The sequence below is a fragment of the Phyllobates terribilis genome, unplaced genomic scaffold (assembly GCF_046119375.1).
Source record: "Phyllobates terribilis strain yellow unplaced genomic scaffold, ASM4611937v1 Scaffold_69__1_contigs__length_7402412, whole genome shotgun sequence".
Taxonomy (NCBI): domain Eukaryota; kingdom Metazoa; phylum Chordata; class Amphibia; order Anura; family Dendrobatidae; genus Phyllobates; species Phyllobates terribilis.
Window position 1 is genome coordinate 2,994,952 of NW_027362829.1, and position 21,269 is coordinate 3,016,220.

The 21,269-nt window shown below is 45.5% G+C and overlaps 1 protein-coding gene across 1 annotated transcript in view; it reads left to right on the top strand.

The window, feature by feature from the left end:
• The first annotated feature begins 2,870 nt into the window (after positions 1-2,870).
• LOC141194358 (uncharacterized) overlaps positions 2,871-21,269 on the top strand; it is a 35,333-nt gene continuing 16,934 nt past the window's right edge. The window contains exons 1-7 of the mRNA XM_073662266.1: positions 2,871-2,940; positions 14,108-14,257; positions 14,387-14,566; positions 14,650-14,773; positions 14,857-14,954; positions 15,153-15,243; positions 17,413-18,869. Of these exons, the coding sequence (XP_073518367.1) occupies positions 2,911-2,940; positions 14,108-14,257; positions 14,387-14,566; positions 14,650-14,773; positions 14,857-14,954; positions 15,153-15,243; positions 17,413-18,869 (2,130 nt within the window). The 5' untranslated portion in view covers positions 2,871-2,910. The remainder of the gene's footprint in view (positions 2,941-14,107; positions 14,258-14,386; positions 14,567-14,649; positions 14,774-14,856; positions 14,955-15,152; positions 15,244-17,412; positions 18,870-21,269) is intronic.

Here is a 21,269-nt window from a genome sequence, read left to right on the forward strand (position 1 = left end):
AAATAACCATGTTCCCACCAGAAAGAGGCAAATCCGTGATGAAATTCAAGGACAGATGAGTCCACTGTCTTTCTGGAATTGGCAATGGAGCCAATTTCCCGGCCGGCCGATTATGATAGACTTTAGCGTGTGCACAAACTTCACAGGCGGATACAAAATCTTCAAGATCATTATTCATAAATGGCCACCAAAAAACCTAGTAATAGCATTCCACATAGCTGTGACCTCAGGATGACCACTCAAGATGCAATAATGCAACTCCTGAAACAGATCCAATATTAGGTACACAGCTACAAATAATTTGGACCCAGAAGTGGTGGAAGGAGCCAACGATTGGACTTTAAGGATCTCAGCTTCCAAATCCGAGGATACAGCAGAAACCACAATATCCTTAGGAATAATGGAGGATGAAAGAGAAACTGAACTAAAACTGCGATATAGTATGTCAGCCTTCACATTCTTAGATCCTGGCCTAAAAGTGATAGAGAAGTTGAATCTAGAGAAAAATAAGGACCCTCTGGCCTGTCTAGGAGTTAGCTGTTTAGCTGAATATACGATCAATAAATGTTAAATTCTTCTGGTCAGTGACTTTATGAACTGCCCCCTCGAGAAAATGTCTCCATTCCTTAAAGGCTAATTTAACAGAGAGTAACTCACAATTCCCAACAGCATACGAAAATGTTCTCGAGAAAAAAGCACATGGCCGCAAATTAGTCAGAGTTTGGCAACACCTGAGATAAAACAGCCCCGACCTCCGAATCATCCACCTCCAGAATGAATGGTTCTTGGAGATGGGGTTGGATTAGAACAGGAGCAGACATAAAACACTCTTTCAATTTTTCAAAAGCCCCAATAGCATCCGGTGGCAAAACCTTTAAATCCGCCCCCTTCATTCATTCTCAAAAGTCTTCCCCACTTTCTCTGGTCAGATCATGCTCGATGTAGCATAGTGTTCGGGTGTTGGCAGTCACATACTGTTACTTTACATGATGTGTCCCTCTCACATCTCCAGCCTTTGCTTTAGTCAAAGCTTCTAAATCTCTCCAGGTACAGTTATAGGTCACTCGTATCTGCTGTAGGGCTCTGACAAATGCTGCCAGACTCTTTTCAGGGTTTGTGAGCTGTTTTAGCATGGAAAGCTGGACCCCTGGGCTCCATGTACGGTATTCAGTCACCCTAACCTCCCTTGTGTCACCCCTATCCCACACCAGTTTCAGTGTCTCAAAAGATGTCGAGGTCTCGCCCTACATCGTCTCCTGTATGTCCTGTCTGATCCAGGGTAGTAATTTTTGCAGCAGTGGTGGAGGAAGCGTCTAGTCCACGCTGTGGGGAATCTGTTTTTATGACACGGGTCTGGGTGTACAGTGGGTACATGTGGACAGTACGTCCAATATTTGTCGGGTATTCACCTTTTGCTGTCTTATGTCGAGGAGCACCACAGGCAAAGCAAGTGTCTCTCAGTCTGGTTTCTGTTGTCCACAGTTCCAACATGTCCATCCTACAGGTCCATTGAACGAAGGAGGCACCTGAGGAGTAGCTCTGGCAACAAGACTACTCAGAGTGGTAGTCGGCTGAATTGTTTGGGGGTCATACACATGATAACAATACTTATTGCCTGTCTTAACTTCTTTGCAACCACCAATCAGCACATCCTTTGAAACTATCAACTAATTCTTGGCGGTGCCCTCCAAACCGTGATCTTTCAACCAACCACTATTATTCTCTATAAACCTTTCCCATTTAACTTCACTTATAACACCACTTGAAGGCATTCTGCTCCGTACACCTCGTACACACATGGCTCCGCTCCGTACACCTCGTACACACACGGCTTCGCTCCATACACGCACGGCTCCGCTCCATACACCTCGTACACACCCGGCTCTGCTCCGTACACCTCGTACACGCGCGGCTCTGCTCCGTACACCTCGTACACGCGCTGCTCTGCTCCGTACACCTCGTACATGCGCGGCTCTGCTCCGTACACCTCGTACACACACGGCTCCACTGCGTACACCTCGTACACACACGGCTCTGCTCCGTACGCCTCAGACACACACGGCTTTACTCCCTACAGCTCGTACACACACGGCTCCGCTTCATACACACGCGGCTCCGCTCTGTACACCTCGTACACACACGGCTCCGCTCCGTACACCTCGTACACGCGCGGCTCCGCTCCGTACACACACGGCTCTGCTCTGTACACCTCGCACACACCCGGCTCTGCTTCGTACACCTCATACACACGCGGCTCTGCTCCGTACGCCTCGTACACACGCGGCTCCGCTCCGTACGCCTCGTACACACGCGGCTCCGCTCCGTACGCCTCGTACACACGCGGCTCCGCTCCGTACGCCTCGTACACACGCGGCTCCGCTCCGTACGCCTCGTACACACGCGGCTCTGCTCCGTACACCTCGTGCCACACGCGGCTCTGCTCCGTACACCTCGTACACACGCGGCTCCGCTCCGTACGCCTCCTACACGCTCGGCTCCGCTCCGTACGCCTCGTACACACGCGGCTCTGCTCCGTACACCTCGTACACACGCGGCTCTGCTCCGTACACCTCGCACACACGCAGCTCTGCTCCGTACACCTCGTACACACGCGGCTCTGCTCCGTACACCTCGTACACACGCGGCTCTGCTCCGTACACCTCGTACACACGCGGCTCCGCTCCGTACACCTCGTACACACGCGGCTCTGCTCCGTACACCTCGTACACACGCGGCTCTGCTACATCCACACTGTAAACCCCTCCTGACCCCACACATAAACTTCAGCTCATCCAGCACCATGACAACCAGCACAGCAGAGTCCTGCATCCACTGAGGCCCCTGATCATGTGACACCTGACTCCTCCCCTCCTGTGACCTCATCACAGGTCCTGTGCGCACAGAGCAGCCATGTATGTGGTGGCGGCTCTGCAGGTGGAGGTATGTGGAGATTCCCCATTACGTATTGTTCTCATTAGTGATGAGCGAGCGTGTATTGTTAACCCTTCGGTGAGCACGCTCGGGTGCTCGGCATCTATGTTAGTGCCGCTGAGGCTGCATGTGTCAGGGTTGTTAGACAGCTGTGACACATGCAGGGATTTCCTAACAAACAGACAATTCATCAGACATGGTTCCATTAACAGACACCTTGGCTGAGGGTATTGTATAAAGGGCTCTAATGAAGTGAATAATTGGACCCAGAAACCCAAACCTATTTAACATCGAGAAGACAAACGACCAATTGAGTTGGTCAAACACCTTCTCAGCGTCAATTAAATGACATTTTATTGCATGAAATAAGTAATTGATCACCTACCAACCCGCAAGAATTCTGCCTCTCACAGACCTGTTAGTTTTTCTTTAGGAAGCCCTCCTACTCTGCACTCATTGTCTGTATTAATTGCATCTTGTTACATGTATAGAAGACATCTGTCCACACACTCAATCAATCACACTCCAACCTCTCCACCATGGCCAAGTCCAAAGAGCTGTGTAAGGACATCAGGGACAAAATTGTAGACCTGCACAAGGCTGGGATGGTGTCATGGGTGTGTCAGATGTGACAGTCACCCTGCAGGTGGTTGCAGGAGATATATTAATTTAGCATTACATACACCTTCTTAGATCTGTCTCACTCTAGGACCCAGCGGCTACCTCCCTCTTGCTAATTAACACCCTGGCCTGGGTGTTTAAATACTTTCAGTCTGCAATAGGGAGGCGCCGGTGATATTCACATGTTTCCTTGTGAAAGCTTGGAGCAGGTGCAGTCTGCTTACTTCCTCTCTGGAGCAAAGAGGACATGTGTGTTATCTCTCTGAAGTCGGCTCAAGCCAAGTTATTTTCCCCCATATCTGTCTACCTTGTTGTCTTTAGTGTTTAGTGGGGACTGACTAGTGCTCACCCCCCCCCCCCCCATTCCCTAGCCAGGGCCAAGCGCTAGGTAAATACAGGGGTAGATTCCTGTGCGGCGATTGGCGAACAACCAATATAGGGACAGTAGGGGAGACAGGGTGATGTCAGATCAGTCTAGGAGGTCTCCACTCCCCCCTTCCCCTAATCCCTTCGTGTTGTATTTAGTCTTTCCCTCACCTTGCGTGATATTATCACTGGCTGTGCACATTTAGAGACAAAAAATAACAACTGACATTTGGGTTTAATTGTGTGTTGTTTTTTTTCGTGTGTGGGTTTTTTTCCTTTCTCCTTAGTATGGGTTCTGTTGCAGAGCTCACAGAGTGGCTGCACGGTCTGTCTCTGGAGGTGAATGACCTCCGTTGTGAGGTTCAGCAACAGCATCAGCGGCTACAGGTCGCTAATGTGGGGGTCTCTTCAGGTAGGCCTGTCCAGCCTGAACCCAAGGTTGCCCTCTTGGACAGGTTTTCAAGAGGTAGGGACAAGTTTTTTTGTATTCAAGGAGGCCTGGAAACTGTATTTTATACTTCGTCCTTACTCCTCCGGAAGTGAGGAGCAACGAGTAGGAATTGTGATCTCACTGTTGCAGGTCCACGATCCTGGGCTTTTTCTTTACCGCAGGATTCGGTTTGTCTCCAGTCTGTGGAGGTTTTTTTTGGGGCCCTGGCCCTCATCTGTGATGACCCTGACTGAGTCGCCTTTGCTGAGTCTAGGCTACGTCGCCTTTAGCAGGGCAATCGGTCAGTGGAGATGTTTAGTTCTGAATTCCGTAGATGGGCAACGGATTCTAAATGGAATGACTCAGCCCTTAGAAGCCAATTTTGTGAAGGTCTTACTGAAAGATTGAAAGATGCCTTGGCAGTATATGAAACCCCTCAGTCCTTGGAGGCTACCATGTCATTGGCCATACTTCTTGATAGATGCCTTCGGGATAGATGGGTGAGACCACCTTCTTTTTTTTGTGGGAAAAAGGGACATTTTATTGGGACCTGTCCTTCAATTCCTAAACAAAAGGACATCTCACAGCAGAGAGGATTCTCTTAAAACATAACCTTTACTTATAAAACTTTATATCCTATATAGTCATTACTGACTCAACATAATCCCTTTTAAACTCGGGACACAAAAAGACTTGTTACAGATATTTACAGGATACAGTCTCCTGATGAATATATCCAGTCCTGACTGTTAAATAACATTAATCATAATCTAAAGTGCTATTGTGCAATATAGAAAGAAAATGTGTGGATCTCACCCATTTTGCATGTAGACTCCATCCGGGATTTTCTATCTGTCTCAGTTGATCTTTTTCTGAGGACTGATGCTGCCCCGTCGTGCCCGTGGTGTTAGCTCACGCCCTAACAAGGGCAGTACCCAAGTGCACCTTCTAACATATCCCACAAAAATCCCTCCCGACACATTTCTTTTTTCTTACAGAGAGTTCATCAGAGGAGTATGTTTAGAATTTTGGGGAAGGCACAAATAATGCAAAGAGAGAAGGTGATTCTGTGCCAATAAAGTGTCAAAGTGAGTAAAACAAAAAATTCAATGAGCCTCACAATGGTGAGTGTTCATTACAGTGGTGCAGAGTGCTGCCACCACTATTGTTCCAAAAAATGTATGGGGAGATAATCCCACACACTCACTTCCTGTATGTAAATAGGTTTACTTTCCCTCCTTTCCAGGGAGTCCTATGTCACTTCCTGGGCGGGCTTATATCTCTTTTATATTTTGGTTGCTATAATTCCAGGGTTTTTCTATATAAAACCCATTGCTTTTTCAAATACATTATCCCATAATAGTGCTCTCATCAGACTCATTCCATTTTGTCCACCTTATATGTATTCCCACTCTTTCAAAACATGTAATTTCCTGCAGCGCGGAGTCTCGCAATCACATGACACGGCTGGGTCACATGACAAAATCCCCACGATCACAGGCTGTGACTCACCCGATCGAATAATTTCCACCGATTGGCAAGCCGCGGCCACATCTGGCCTCGCAAAGATGCCATCCACCCCCTAGACCTTTGTTGCCTGCTGCCCACAGCTTCTGGGACCCGAGGAGCCCGACAAAGAAAGCTGCAGAAGCCTTACCGCTCGCCCCAGGTGGGTTTGCATTGTGACCCCCCCCACCGCCCCTCGCCATCTTGACCTGGCGTGCACGCAGACTTGCTCCCTGAGAGGAGCGCGGCCTGGACGACACATCCGCGTCTGCCTCCGGCTCCAACAACCGGCTGATCGCGCGGCTCGCGCGGCGGGAGTGACGGAGAGACGGGAGGGGCGACGCCATTGAAGAGCGGTGAGAGCTCCGGAGATCACGGAGGCCTGAGATTCCCTTCAGCCCCGTCGCCAGAGCAAAGGGAACCAGACTGGGGGCGTGGGACTTAAGCAGTGCTGGGGAGAAGTGGAGACTCCTGCGACTGAGGCTGCAGCTCTTCTATTAAAATTAGCACTACAGACTCTGGCCAAATCTGAGCAGGGCTGAAGAATAATTAAGGACACAGAGGCTGAGGCTGCTACTTTTATATATAAAACAATACAGCAGGCCCCAGTGTCACCTGGACACCCACTGATATTCTATCACCAGCCCACTGTTCTAGCCCCAATTGAGCCTGCAAGCTATGTCCTGGGACTGATGTCTTGTGCATCTTAGAGGCAATAGAGAGGCTGTGCATAGAGCTTTATTGCACACTAATATAATCTCTCACCCTAGTGGATTGTACAGCTTTTTATTCTCTATTTCTGGTGTACTACAACTCCCACCAGTAGGATCTACCAGTAATATATTCGGATTCTGACCATATAACACTGCCTGATAAGATATGTCGTATTAAACACCCCTAAACCAGCAGGTGGAGCCATCGCACCATAACTTGACAATATTCTCCTCTACAGAGCTTTCCAGTAACACTATGGGGAAGTCCAGTGTTAAGCCCCCTAAAAATGCATCTAAAGCTGTGAAATCCGTCACCCAAGCTGATGTTGACCAATTCTTAAGGAAACAGGGCACTACAACAGAATCAACAAAGACCGCCAAGTTCTTAGTTATGACAAACATAGACGATTCTGACTCTGAGGTGGAAAGTGACTCGGATGGAGAATGCTCAGATAAGGATTCCACGGTTACTCGCTCTTTCATAAAGCGAATATTGGCTAAAACCCTTGAACCAATTAGTCGAGAATTGGCAGAGATAAAAAATGACCTTACCCAACAGGGCCACAGGATGGAGACGCTTGAACAATCCCAAACTGCACTCTCACAACAAGCCAATGCGCTGCTTGACAACTTAAATGCTCATGAACGACAACTACATCTGATCCATAATACCCTGGAAGATCACGAGAATCAGGAGCGACGCAGCAATATTAGAATTAAAGGCCTTCCCGAATCTGTGGCATTTGAAGCTCTGGGCAAAGCTGCAGTAGAGATCTTCAGGGGCATACTTGCTGATGATGACCCCCGAGAAATCGAACTAATCCGGGTCCATAGGGCCCTCCGACCCAAACCGCCCCAAGGAGAGGCACCCCAAAATGTATTATGTCGCTTTTTGGATTACCGAGTTAAAGATCTGATCCTCCGCAGAGCAAGGGAACAACAGGAGATCTCCTATGAAGACACACGGATCCAGCTCTTTCAAGATCTGTCGGCTATCACTTTGAAAAAACGAAGGTTGTTGAAACCTTTCACGGATGCTATACTGCAGAGGGGTCACCGTTTCCGTTGGTTATTCCCCTTCGGAGTCCACGTGACAGCAAGAGACATGAAGATCGTCGCCAGATCATCTGCCGATGTTAAAGCTGCCTGCAAAACCCTTGACATAACTCTTGCATCCTACCGTGATCTGGAGACATTTCATTCTGCGACGCTGATTCAACCCTTTCCGAGCCCAATCCCTTGGCAACAAGCGACCCCGAAAACACAACGCGCGAGGAGAAAGTCAGCTAAATCTCCGACTCCTAAAAGGCCTGATGATATCACCTGAGCGGTTTTGACACTCGCTGCTGTCCCATCTCTTCGTCGGTCCTTTTCGGGACAATTGAGAAAGAGTAAACTGTTTTGTTTCTTTCTCCTGGACTCTGTTGGTCTCGGTCAAGGAATTCGGAAACAGGCTTCGACCTCTCCCCTTTTTTGAATTCCTAAGTATGTGGTTTGACTCATCATACCATTCCCCCCTTCAGGTCTTGGCCTCGCTATTTGTTACTCCACGTAACTCTTGTTATGCCATGCTCTACAAGGATGTTTTCGTTGAATATAAATTTGTAAGTTGGGCATGCTCCCCTAAACTGGCTACTAATGCCAATCATTATATATGTGGTTTGAATTTGAATCTGGAATTGTTATATATTGTTTTCAATCAACTAAACTAATACTTACCTTTTTCCATTTCTCTTTGATCTCTAGTCTTTCCTCCCCTCCTTCCCCTCTTCCTATTCCCTTCCATCTCCTAATCCCTATAGGCACAAATAGCTTCTTTCCACGGGAAGCGCCACCTGAGAAAGACCTATACCACCATGACAGACGCCGATAAGGTAATTACTTTTGCATCCTTAAACGCCCATGGTCTAAACTCGCCGAGCTCCAGACACCCAACACTGCATAGACTTAAAAAACAAAACGCGGATGTGCTATTCATCCAAGAGACCCATTTTAAACCCAACAGATTGCCAAACTTTGAGCGTTCACTCTATGACACATGGTACCATGCCACATCAACTCAATCTGGCTCGAGAGGAGTCTCCATTGCTATGCTGCGGGGAGTCCCATTCCAGTTCAGAGAATCCCTCGTAGATCCTCAAGGGCGCTACATATGTGTTAAGGGGTTACTCAGTGGGTCATTGGTAACCCTATGTAGCCTGTACACACCCAACAAAAAATTGGTTAAATGGTTAATATCGATTCTAAAAAAGATAGAGAGCTTTAGAGAGGGTGTTCTCTTGATTGGAGGAGACCTCAACATTGCTCTGGAACCTATGCTGGACACTTCCAAACAAAAAAGCGCCATCTCTTCTAGAGATCTAGTGAGACTGCGTACCACTCTTAATTCTATGCAGCTAATTGACTCATGGAGATACTTAAATCCCTCCGTACGAGATTACACTTTCTATTCCAATCCTCATAAATCCTACCACCGTATAGATTACATTTTTGTACCAAGATCGCTCCTGCCTAGACTTTCTACTTCAAATATAACCCCGAACGTTTATTCAGACCACGCCACTGTATTACTTTCAATAATTACAGCCGGAATGCGCTCAGGTCCCAGATCTTGGCAGATAAATGAAGCACTACTGGGCTTACCTGCTATCCAGGCGCGACTGAGTAATAAACTTCACCAATACTTCCAACAAAACGAAATAGAGGGGACCTCCCCCCAGACCCTTTGGGAAGCACATACAACTGTGCTAAGAGGCGAACTTATCTCCATTGCATCTTATTATAACAAAAGGAGACATCAAGAAGTCCAAAACTTATACGACGATATAGCATAGCTGGAGCTGAACCACAAAAAAACCAATGACAATATAACTTTGGCCACCATCACTAGTAAGAGACAAAAATTGAAAGATATTCTTAATGTCAGTTCGGTGAAAATGTATGCGTTGTGGAAAAACAGGACGTTTGTACATGGAGATAAGGCCTCCAAATTTATTTTATCCCGGCTCCGCAAAAGACAAGCCCGCACCCACATCCACTCCATTGTGAACTCCAGCGGTGTTACAGCACAGAACCCCACTCACATTGAGACGGCCTTTCTGGAATACTATTCACAGCTATATAATCTTCGCCCAAATGACACAGAAGCTCATGAGATACAGAGAAAGTCAGATACTGCTCACTTTCTGCGAACACTGAATCTCCCTGTATTAACAACATCTAAACAAAACAAACTATCTAAACCCTTCACACTAGAGGAACTTCAGTCCACCCTGTCGAGGTGCCCGAAAGGCAAAGCCCCTGGTCCAGATGGGTTCTCTGCGCAATACTACAAAACTTTCGCCCCTCTCCTCTTGCCCCATCTTCTGAAGATTTTTAATGAAACATTAGAGGGTCAACCCTTTCCACAAGAAATGCTCGAAGCCAAAATATCATTAATACATAAAGATGGCAAGGACCCGACCCTATGTGGCAGCTACTGACCTATATCCCTATTGAATGTTGACCTGAAACTGCTGGCCAGTATGTTTGCACGTAGAATTGCCGAGTTCTTGCCAAATCTTAATTCATTGAATCAAACTGGATTTGTGGACAGGAGAGAGGGAAAGGACAATACTCACAAAATTTTGCACCTTCTTCAATATGCCAAAGCCCACAAGATCCCTTTGGTACTACTGGGTACAGATGCTGAGAAAGCCTTCCACACGATGAACTGGATCTACTTGGAGGAGACACTTCTACGCTTCAGCTTACCACCTGCACTGGTTACTGCCATTATGGCTATGTATCATAACCCGACTGCACGCATCAAAATCAACGATTCCTTGTCAAACACATTCACCATACGCAATGGGACCAGACAAGGCTGCCCGTTGTCTCCACTGTTGTTTGTCTTGGCAATGGAACCTTTATTGATCTCAATACAAGAAAATCAGGGGATAGAGGGCATCAGAATACACAACTCACATTTTAAAACAGCAGCTTTTGCTGATGACCTTCTGGTCCTCTTAACCAATCCTCTAAAGGGTCTCCCTGCCTTGATGGCGCTGGTGGAGCAATATGGCAGTCTCTCTAATTTCAAAATAAACCTCTCCAAATCGGAAGCTCTGGACTTTCATGTCCCCACACACTCCCTAGCAAAACTGGAAAACTTATACCCATTCACTTGGCCTAAGACCCATATCACATACCTTGGGGTGAAGATAGGCAGAAGGGAGATTTATTTAAATTGAACTTTCCCCCTCTGCTTGACTCCACAGTAAATCTCATTAAGCAGTGGAGAGACTCTTATCTATCGTGGATGGGGAGGAAAATTATATATATATTGATTGATATATATCCCACAGGACACCATCCGCAACCTCATCAGGAGCATGCCCAGGCGTTGTAGGGAGTTCATACAGGCACGGGGAGGCAACACACAATGCTGATCCTCATTTTGACTTGTTTTAAGGACTTTACATCAAAGTTTGATCAGCCTGTAGTGTGTTTTTCCACTTTAATTTTGGGGGTGACTCACTAAAAAAACACACTACAGGCTGATCCAACTTTGATGTAATGTCCTTAAAACAAGTCAAAATGAGGCTCAGTATTGTGTGTGGCCTCCACGTGCCTGTATGGCCTCCCTACAATGCCTGGGCATGTTCCTGATGAGGTTGCGGATGGTCTCCTGTGGGATCACCTCCCAGACCTGGACTAAAGCATCCGCCATCTCCTGGACAGTCTGTGGTGCAACGTGACGTTTGTGGATGGAGCGAGACATGATGTACCAGATGTGCTCAATCGGATTCAGGTCTGGGGAACGGGCGGGCCAGTCCATAGCTTCAATGCCTTCATCTTGCAGCAACTGCTGACACACTCCAGCCACATGAGGTCTGGCATTGTCCTGCATTAGGAGGAACCCAGGGCCAACCGCACCAGCATCAGGTCTCACAAGGGGTCTGAGGATCTCATTTCGGTACCTAATGGCAGTCGGGCTACCTCTGGCGAGCACATGGAGGGCTGTGCGGCCCTCCAAAGAAATGCCACCCCACACCGTTACTGACCCACTGCCAAACGGGTCATGCTGAAGGATGTTGCAGGCAGCAGATCGCTCTCCACGGCGTCTCCAGACTCTGTCACGTCTGTCACATGTGCTCAGTGAACCTGCTTTCATCTGTGAAGAGCACAGGGCGCGAGTGGCGACTTTGCCAATCCTGGTGTTCTGTGGCAAATGCAAAGCGTCTTGCATGGTGTTGGGCTGTGAGCACAACCCCCATCTGTGGACGTCGGGCCCTCATACCACCCTCATGGAGTCGGTTTCTAACCGTTTGTGCGGACACATGCACATTTGTGGCCTGCTGGAGGTCATTTTGCAGGGCTCTGGCAGTGCTCCTCCTGTTCCTCCTTGAACAAAGGCAGAGGTAGCGGTCCTGCTGCTGGGTTGTTGCCCTCCTACGGCCCCCTCCATGTCTCCTGGTTTACTGGCCTGTCTCCTGGTAGCGCCTCCAGCCTTTGGACACTACGCTGACAGACACAGCAAACCTTCTTGCCACACCTCGCATTGATGTGCCATCCCGGATGAGCTGCACTACCTGAGCAACTTCTGTGGGTTGTAGAGTCCGTCTCATGCTACCACGAGTGTGAAAGCACAACCAACATTCAAAAGTGACCAAAACATCAGCCAGAAAGCATTGGTACTGAGATGTGGTCTGTGGTCCCCACCTGCAGAACCACTCCTTTATTGAGGGTGTCCTTATAATTGCCAATAATTTCCATCTATTGTCTATTCCATTTGCACAACAGCATGTGAAATTGATTGTCAATCAGTGTTGCTTCCTAATTGGACAGTTTGATTTCACAGAAATCTGATTTACTAGGAGTTATATTCTGTTGTTTAAGTGTTCCCTTTATGTTTTTGAGCAGTGTATATTTTTTCGAGGGGCTCAATTTCAGCTATTGCTGTTGGATCTGTGATTTCTATCTACGTCACAGTGTATATGATGTGTATAGGATAACTGAGTATAAGAAAGTTGTTATGGACGTGACTTAACTAACATTGTGCAGTGAGTCTGGTCTCCGTATAGTGACAGATATTTCTTGTTGCAAAATCTGTGATATTTTTTCACTTTAAATCTTTTTTTAAACAACTCTCCTTCGTGCGATCATACAACTTACAAGCCTCTGATTGCTCAGTTGATGCACCTCCGTACAGAAGAACAGTGCATCATCACTGCCTGTCAGTATAATACTAACGGCCCCATACACATGAGATAATTGTTGACTGATCAGTCATTTGGCAGACGGTTATCTCTCCCGACTCCCCCATGCACACAAATATTCCAGCTTCCCTGTGGTCTGGATGAGCGAGTCGACAGGATTATCTACAGGAAGAACAAAAGGATTCGTTTCTGAAATTCAGGATACCAGATCCTTCTCTGCCCTGACATCATCTGTCGATCGGCCCCAAAATACTTCATATAGTCGACCAAGCCCCCCGAAATCAGTGCTTTCATGCAACTTTAGTCTGGGTATGTGGGCGTTAAAATGTAACTTATTGGGTGCTGACTCCGGCCTAATAGACTTTCATACATTGCAGGCCCAGACACCATTATTAGTCATTTAAGTATCGTAGTAACTAGGCAGCCACATAATATCAAGTACTTGGGGGAGGAGGGGCACAGAGCCGGACTCTGTCACACCTTCTTAGATGCCATATTTGCTTTTGTCAGCAGCAAGTGGTTAAACTGCCAGGATTTTGTTGCAGCCGAACCTGTGCCATCTCTGCGGTGAACATCTATGTTCTGGTGCCTAAAAGTTGTTTGTTTGTTTTTTAAACAAATTAAAGTGTTAAAAAATAGCAATGTGTCTTACGCTTTTTGTATGGCTTCTTTTTACCAGAATTGTTGGTGCCAATTTTCTTTTGAAACATTTTAATATCTGCTTTTTTCTTGTAATATTGGAAAGCCTAATGCCAGAAATAAACCCCATAAAACACTGCACATGGAGACCTTGGTATCAAATAAGAACTGTCTGCGGTGTTTGTGCAAACAAAAAAGCTTTTATAAAAGCCTCAAACATCTGTGTCTTAATCAGACATGAGATCTAACGTGATAGAAGATTACAGTCCGGGGAAGACGGGAAACATTTATATAGACGGCCGGTGGTGATGTAGTCAGTCACTCTCTGGCCAAATATGTTTCTAGAGCCATAGTAGAAGATGAAGAAGTCGTCCTCCTCATGAAGTAGTTATTTCTCATGTCACGTGTAATGAATATCTCGTGCAGTATTACCAATGCCGATTCCAGTGTCGGTAAATGAGACAAGAATTAGCGTCACCAAAGATGAGTCTATGAGAAAACATATTCAGCTGCAGACTCTGAGGAAGAAACTACTTGTTGTCTGTGGTCTAAAATATGTAGATTTTATTACTAGATGTAAAGAATAAAACTAAGCACTGCAAAATAATAAATCTCATATTTTTTCCCTTATTATCTCCAGTAATTGTATTATTACACAGGATTTTTATTATGTTACATTGGCTCATCATCTTCTCATTCAGATCTCTACAATATTATATTCTCTCAGTGAAGATCTTCAATACAAGAGAATTTTCCTTATTGATCCATCAAAGATGGATATGGACAGAGACAAGATGGCGGAGAGGATATTACACCTCACCCTAGAGATCCTCTTCCGTCTTACTGGAGAGGTGAGAGATTCTGATGACGTCACATTACATCATTCTTATCTATGGGAATAACAGATGGACAGAACTGGAGAGGTGAGGACTCTGGAAATGTCTGGAGGGAGATTTATTAATATGTCTCTCCATAACCAGGATTACATAGTAGTGAAGGAGACCTCTAGTGAGCGCTGTCAGGACCCTGTGTCTGAGGGATGGAGAAGACCCCTGAGCCCAATCACAGGGCCTCCACCTCTTTCCCTGATGCATGAAGACATCAATGACTGGAAGATCCTAGAACTCACCTACAAGATGATTGAGCTGCTGACTGGAGAGGTGACACTGCTGGGAATGCTGGGACATTAAACAGTATCGCTATGAAGGGATCAGGGGGATGATGGTATCATTGTATGTGTTAGGTTCCTATAAGGTGTCAGGATGTCGCCGTCTATTTCTCCATGGAGGAGTGGGAGTATTTAGAAGGACACAAAGATCTGTACAAGGACGTCATGATGGAGGTTCCCCAGCCCCTCACATCACCAGGTAATAGACAGGACTAAATACACACGGCCTATAATTATCTGTATGTAAAGAATGAATTCAGTCCCTGTATGTGTTTCCTCCAGATCTATCCAGTAAGAGGACAACACCAGAGAGATGTCCCCGTCCTCTTCTTCCACAGGACTGTAAACAAGAAGATCCCAATGTTCCTCAGGATCATCAGGTACATGGAGATAAGGTGTCATGAGATCTCCCCTATGATGTGTAGACGGCTGTGAAGGTCTTGTGTTCAGTCTTGTTTTATCCACCAGTATTATATGTTTTATATTTGTGTAATGAGAACGGTGGAGATGGCAGGATTAGAGCTGATCATAGATGGGACTTCTCCATCTGTCTGTGACTTTCACAATATTTGTTTCAGGGTGAAGATCTGACCCATATTAATACTACAGAGACATATGTGAGGGGTGATGAGCGGTGTAAAGAGGAGATTCCTACATATGACTACCCAGGTGAGTAGTAACCACTAAATACAGAGAAGTCACAGATTTTTCTCTGTCACCGGCTGTGGCTGTTTTTTCGGTAGTGTAGTCCGGCTGTATCACAATCTTTTGCCTCTAGACCACAACATTCTCCTCCACCCAAAACTGTTCAAATGAATTTGGACATTGAAAACCCTTTTCTAGAGACCTTTAAAACCTGGAGGATCCACCTACCCCCTGGGATTAGTCTCTTACCTGCTGACTCTTACCTGCCCATATCTGTAAATTACAAATTACAAAGCTAAATGACAGCGTACGTAGAATGTGCTGACAAGTTAGAAAAAAGTAGAAAATTACTTGAAGAAAAATATTATTGGACGTCTTAGAGAAAGCGGAGGGTAATGATGCTGTTGGCTTCCTAGGACTCTGCTATCTTATTGGATTAATCTACCTTCTGTCACTTCTGTGCTGCTGAATGTGCTCATATGGTCCCTACAAGACCAGGTCCAGTCTTTCTGGCCAAATTTTGCATTTAGGATCGACAATATTCAATGTGCAGTGAGGGCCAAGTGTTAATTTCTGTACAATAAGAACAGTCTCCTTTTTTTCTGACTTTTCAATTTCTCTTAAAAACCGACTAACTTCAAACAGGATTGCAATAAGCTATACAAAAAACATTACACCTGTGCCATGATATCTCTCTAAGCTGTGCGTGGCTGATGGCTGTACTATACATTTATTCACACCTGCAGGAGATGTGTTGGCTCCAGCCCTGGTTTCATGGATTCACTCCACGTCATAAATTCCATTATGTTTTCGATCCTAAGGAATTCAGATTACTGCACAATCTCTCCTGAAATGGGGGCGCTAATATTTTCTCTACTTTTCTGGTCAGCACTCATCATAGCTCCACTGGTCCACCATAAATGAGTGCAACTCCGGTTTAGTGTTGTACATACGTTGGTGTTTGGGATGTAACATATATTTTTATTCTTGTATTTTATTTACATGTTCATTCTGTATGATAGTTCATTTGTGGCGGGATTGGCCTAAATTATGTGAGTCTGTAACTACCTGGTAGTTACAGACTGAAGTTTTTTTTTTTATGGAAGAATACTGTTCAGCTTGATCATTTCAGTCGGTGTTATTATCTATAGTCACAGTTTTGCCCATTACCCTTTAACCCCTCCTAATGGATCTGGAGTTACACAGAGACCCCTAGGCTTGGGCCATAGTGTTACTTGCTGTTCTGTTGAGTGAGATGGGAATAATAGTCAGGTAACCGGGTCAGAACCAGGAGGTCAGAGAAAATACAAAATCAGAAGACACAAGAGTAGTCAGTAAACGGGCCGGGATCACAACAGGAAACAAATACACAAGCCGGGAGCTGAGCACAGAGGACTGAACCAGAGGAGAACAAGGCTGTATCTGGCAGCTTCCGGCAATATGCTTCCAGCTTTAGTAGGGTCCGGTGCTTTCCAAATGGCTGAAGCAGGGAGCAGATTACTCCAGCTGGACAGCACACACACCCATACTGCCAGACTGGATGGTACTACAGGTCCCAGGCACCCTTATCTTAGTGTCAGGACAGCGCCTGCACCGCGCAAAGTGAAAATTACAAATATGCCATTTTATTACCCAACACATAGTGCCCAGATTGTGCTCCAGGAGACCCACACCGTAAATTAAATGGGTTCTTCTCACTATAGTAATGCCAAATACATGGATGCTAAATGTGGTTTGGGCGCACTGCAAGGCTCAGAAGCGAAGGGGGGATTTGACTTTGGGAGAGTGGATACTGCTGGATTGGTTTATGGAAGCCATGTTACCTTTCAAGAGCCTTTCAGCCACTAATAATGTGGAAACCTCTGTTTTTCCACTGACAGATGATGGACCTGAGTGGGGACTTGTTTTTTGTGAGATGAGTAGAAGTTTTTATTGGTATTATTTTTGCCTACATAACATTGTTTGGTGGCTTCTTATTCCATATTTGGGAGGGAGAATGAACAATCAGTTGGACACCACGCTCCACTGGTTCATCCTATGAGGTTTTCTATTAGACTGTGAACGGTCATTTTGTTGGTGAATAATTCAATATTTTACATAAATTGCTATTTTTACATTTTGAGTAGAAATGTTAAAAAATATATAATTCGAGGATATTTTATTCAAAAATAATAATTGTTTTATTCTTGGCAGATGACTGTACCAGGAGATCAGAGGGACAGCTGACATCTTCAATTTCTAAATCTAATGATCTTGAGATCCCACAGAATACAATTGAAGTGAATGCCATTACTCCAGATATACCGTCATCCCTTCACAGCAAAGATCTGTCATCTGATCCTTTGAAACACGTCCTGTCTTCTGATACATTGCAGACTACTAAGGAAAATCAAAGTCACAAAATAAGCATTAAAAAACAAACTACTCCTAATTCAAAGAAGCCATTTTCACATTCAGAATATGGAAATGGTTTTCCCCTCGAAAAGTCTTTTCTTAAACATCAAAACGTTCACACAGCAGAGAATAGATTTTTTTGTTTCAAGTGTGGGAAATGTTTTAACCAGAAATCAAATCTTGTTAATCACCAGAGAAGTCACACAGGGGAGAAGCCATTTTCTTGTTCAGAATGTGGAAGATGCTTTACAGAGAAATCAGGTTTTATCGCACACCAGAGAACTCACTCAGGGGAGAAGCCTTTTCCATGCTCAGAATGTGGGAAATGTTTTCAACAGAAAGTGCATCTTGATAACCACCAGACAACCCACACAGGCGAGAAGCCATTTTCTTGTTCAAAATGTGGAAAATGTTTTACATTTAAATCAAGTTTTATCAGACATCAGAGAATTCACACAGGGGAGAAGCCTTTTTCCTGTTCTGAATGTGGGAAATGTTTTAACCAGACATCAGTTTTGATCAATCACCAGAGAACTCACACAGGGGAGAAGCCTTTTTCCTGTTCTGAATGTGGGAAATGTTTTAACCAGACATCAGTTTTGGTCAATCACCAGAGAACTCACACAAGGGAGAAGCCTTTTTCTTGTTCAGAATGTGGGAAATGTTTTACCCGTAAAGCGATTCTTGATAGCCATCAGAGAACCCACACAGGGGAGAAGCCTTTTTCCTGTTCAAAATGTGGGAAATGTTTTAACCAGAAATCAAATTTGGTCAATCACCAGAGAACTCACACAGGGGAAAAGCCTTTTTCCTGTTCAGAATGTGGAAAATGTTTTAACCAGAAATCAGATCTGGTTAAGCACCAGAGAGCTCACACAGGGTTGAAGCCTTTTTCTTGTTCAGAATGTGGGAAATGTTTTACCCGTAAATCAGATGTTGTTATACACCAGAGAACCCACACAGGGGAGAAGCCTTTTTTTTGTTCAGAATGTGGGAAATGTTTTACCCGTAAAGCGATTCTTGATGGCCACCAGAGAATCCACACAGGGGAGAAGCCTTTTTCATGTTCAAAATGTGGGAAATGTTTTAACCAGAAATCAAATTTGGTCAATCACCAGAGAACTCACACAGGGAAGAAACCTTTTTCCTGTTCAGAATGTGGAAAATGTTTTAATCAGAAATCAGATCTGGTTAAGCACCAGAGAACTCACACAGGGTTGAAGCCTTTTTCCTGTTCAGAATGTGGAAAATGTTTTGTGAACAAATTCTCACTTCTTCGTCACCAAAGTGCTCACACAAGTGAGAAGTAGTGATGAGCGAGCATGCTTTCCACTGCTCGGTACTCGCCCGAGCATCTCAGTAACGAGATGCTCGGAGCTCGCCGAGTACTTGCGCGATGCTCGGACGGATGCTCGGGTCCCCGTCCTGCATGTTTGGCGCTATTTAGAGTGCCAAACAACATGCAGGGAATGCCTGCCACTAACTGTAATGCCGCAGCCATGTTGGTTTGGGCATTACAGTGATTGCCCAAATCGATAGGAACAGTGCTCACAGTGAAACATGAAAAGCCGGCAATTCATCAGCGGCAGATATCGGTACCCGACAATTTAGAACAGAAAGAATAAAGCATCACTCATTGATTAGATAGATAGAAACATGTCAGTCACATATATATGAAGTACAGTGACAGTGTTGGTTACTGTATTTGTCATTTAGTTTTAAAATAAAGGATTTATAAAAAAAAAATTGTTGTGGGGTCCCCCGTAATTCTAGTCTCTAGCGGAGGTTAAGCAGATGGCTGGGGCAGATGTTTGAAGCCTGGGAAGGGGGTAATACCCACGGAGCTTCCCAGGCTACTAATATCAGCTCCCAGCTGAATACTTAGCCTTTACTGGCTATTAAAATGGGGGACCGAAAAAAAAATGACGTGGGGTCCCCCTATTTTAATAGTTAGCAAAGGCTAGGCAGACAGCTGGGGCTGATATTAATAGCCCAGGAACGGTGCCATAAATATTGGCCCCCTCCCAGCCTAGAAACACCAGCCCTCAGCCGCCCCAGAAATGGCGCATCCATACGATGTGCCAATTCTGGCACTTAGCCTCGCTCTTCCCACTGCCCTGTAGTGGTGGCAGTGGGGTAGTAATAGGGCTGGGGTTGATGTCAGCTTATAATGTTAGCTGACATCAAGCCCAGGTTAGTAATGGGGAGGCGTCTATAAGGCAAATGTAAGGCAAATGTAAAATAAAAACACCAACACCCAGAATAAAATCTTTTAATTGAAATAAACACACAATACTTTAATATTCTAAATTAAACTCTACTTACCATCGCACACATTCCAGCTGAATCCCATGTCTCCTGCAATAAAAGTAAAATAATAAACCAACCTCATCCTTACCTTTCCATGGTTCCCACGACGGCTCCAGCTCTGCTACATTCACATGACAGGCTGGATCGCAGCCGAACGCTGCTATCCAGCTTGTCATCCTTCAGAGACACTGCAGAGCGGAGGCATGCTTGCGCTCCACAGTGTCTCGCTGCGACGGCATCCAGATGAGCTGAGTTCATGTCCAATGAACTCGGCTCACCTCATGCACGTCACTGACAGCGTGGGAGAATTCTCCTGCACATGCGGTGCCAGCAAATGACATCATCCTATGGATGCGCCATTTCTGAGGCGGCTGAGGGCTGGTGTTTCTAGCCTGGGAGGGGGCCAATATTTATGGCACCCTTCCTGGGCTATTAATATCAGCCCCCAGCTGTCTGCCTAGCCTTTGCTAGCTATTAAAATAGGGGGACCCCATGTCATTTTTTTGGGGGGTCCCCCATTTTAATAGCCAGTAAAGGCTAGGTATTCAGCTGGGGGCTGATATTAGTAGCCTGGGAAGCTCCGTGGGTATTACCCCCTTTCCAGGCTTCAAACATCTGCCCCAGTCATCTGCTTAACCTCCGCTAGAGACTAGAATTACGGGGGACCCCACGCTAATTTTTTTTTATAAATCCTTTATTTTAAAACTAAATGACAAGTACAGTAACCAACACTATCACTGTACTCATTATATATATATGACTGACATGTTTCTTTCTATCTAATCTATGTGTGATGCTCTATTCTTTCTGTTCTAAATTGTCAGGTACCGATGTTATAACTGTATGCAGCTGCTGAATTGCCGGCTTTTTTAAAGAGAAGGGTGCGTGAAAATTGGAGGGCGCTAGTGTGTTCCGAGTGCCCTGCTATGTTTTTCATGCACCCTCCTATATACCCTGCCTGCCTGTCTGCCTATATATTCTGCCTGCCTGCCTGACATGTTTCATTGAGCACTGTTCCCATCAATTTTGGCAATTTTTTACCTTCTGCAGACCGCAGGGGGAACTGCCAGAAAAATGCTCGAGTTTCCCATAGACTTATATTGGGCTCGTTGCTCGGGTCGAGCACCCGAGTATCGCGATGTGCTCGGCCCGAGCTTCAAGCATCCGAGCATTTTAGTGCTCGCTCATCACTAGCGAGAAGCCATTTTCATGTTCTTAATGTGGGAAATGTTTTACACGGAAATCAACTCTTAATAAACTTCACAAAAGTCACATAGAGGGGAGAAGCCTTTTTCATTTTTAACCGAAAATTGTATCTTTTTAAAAAGGTTTTCCACTACTAGGAC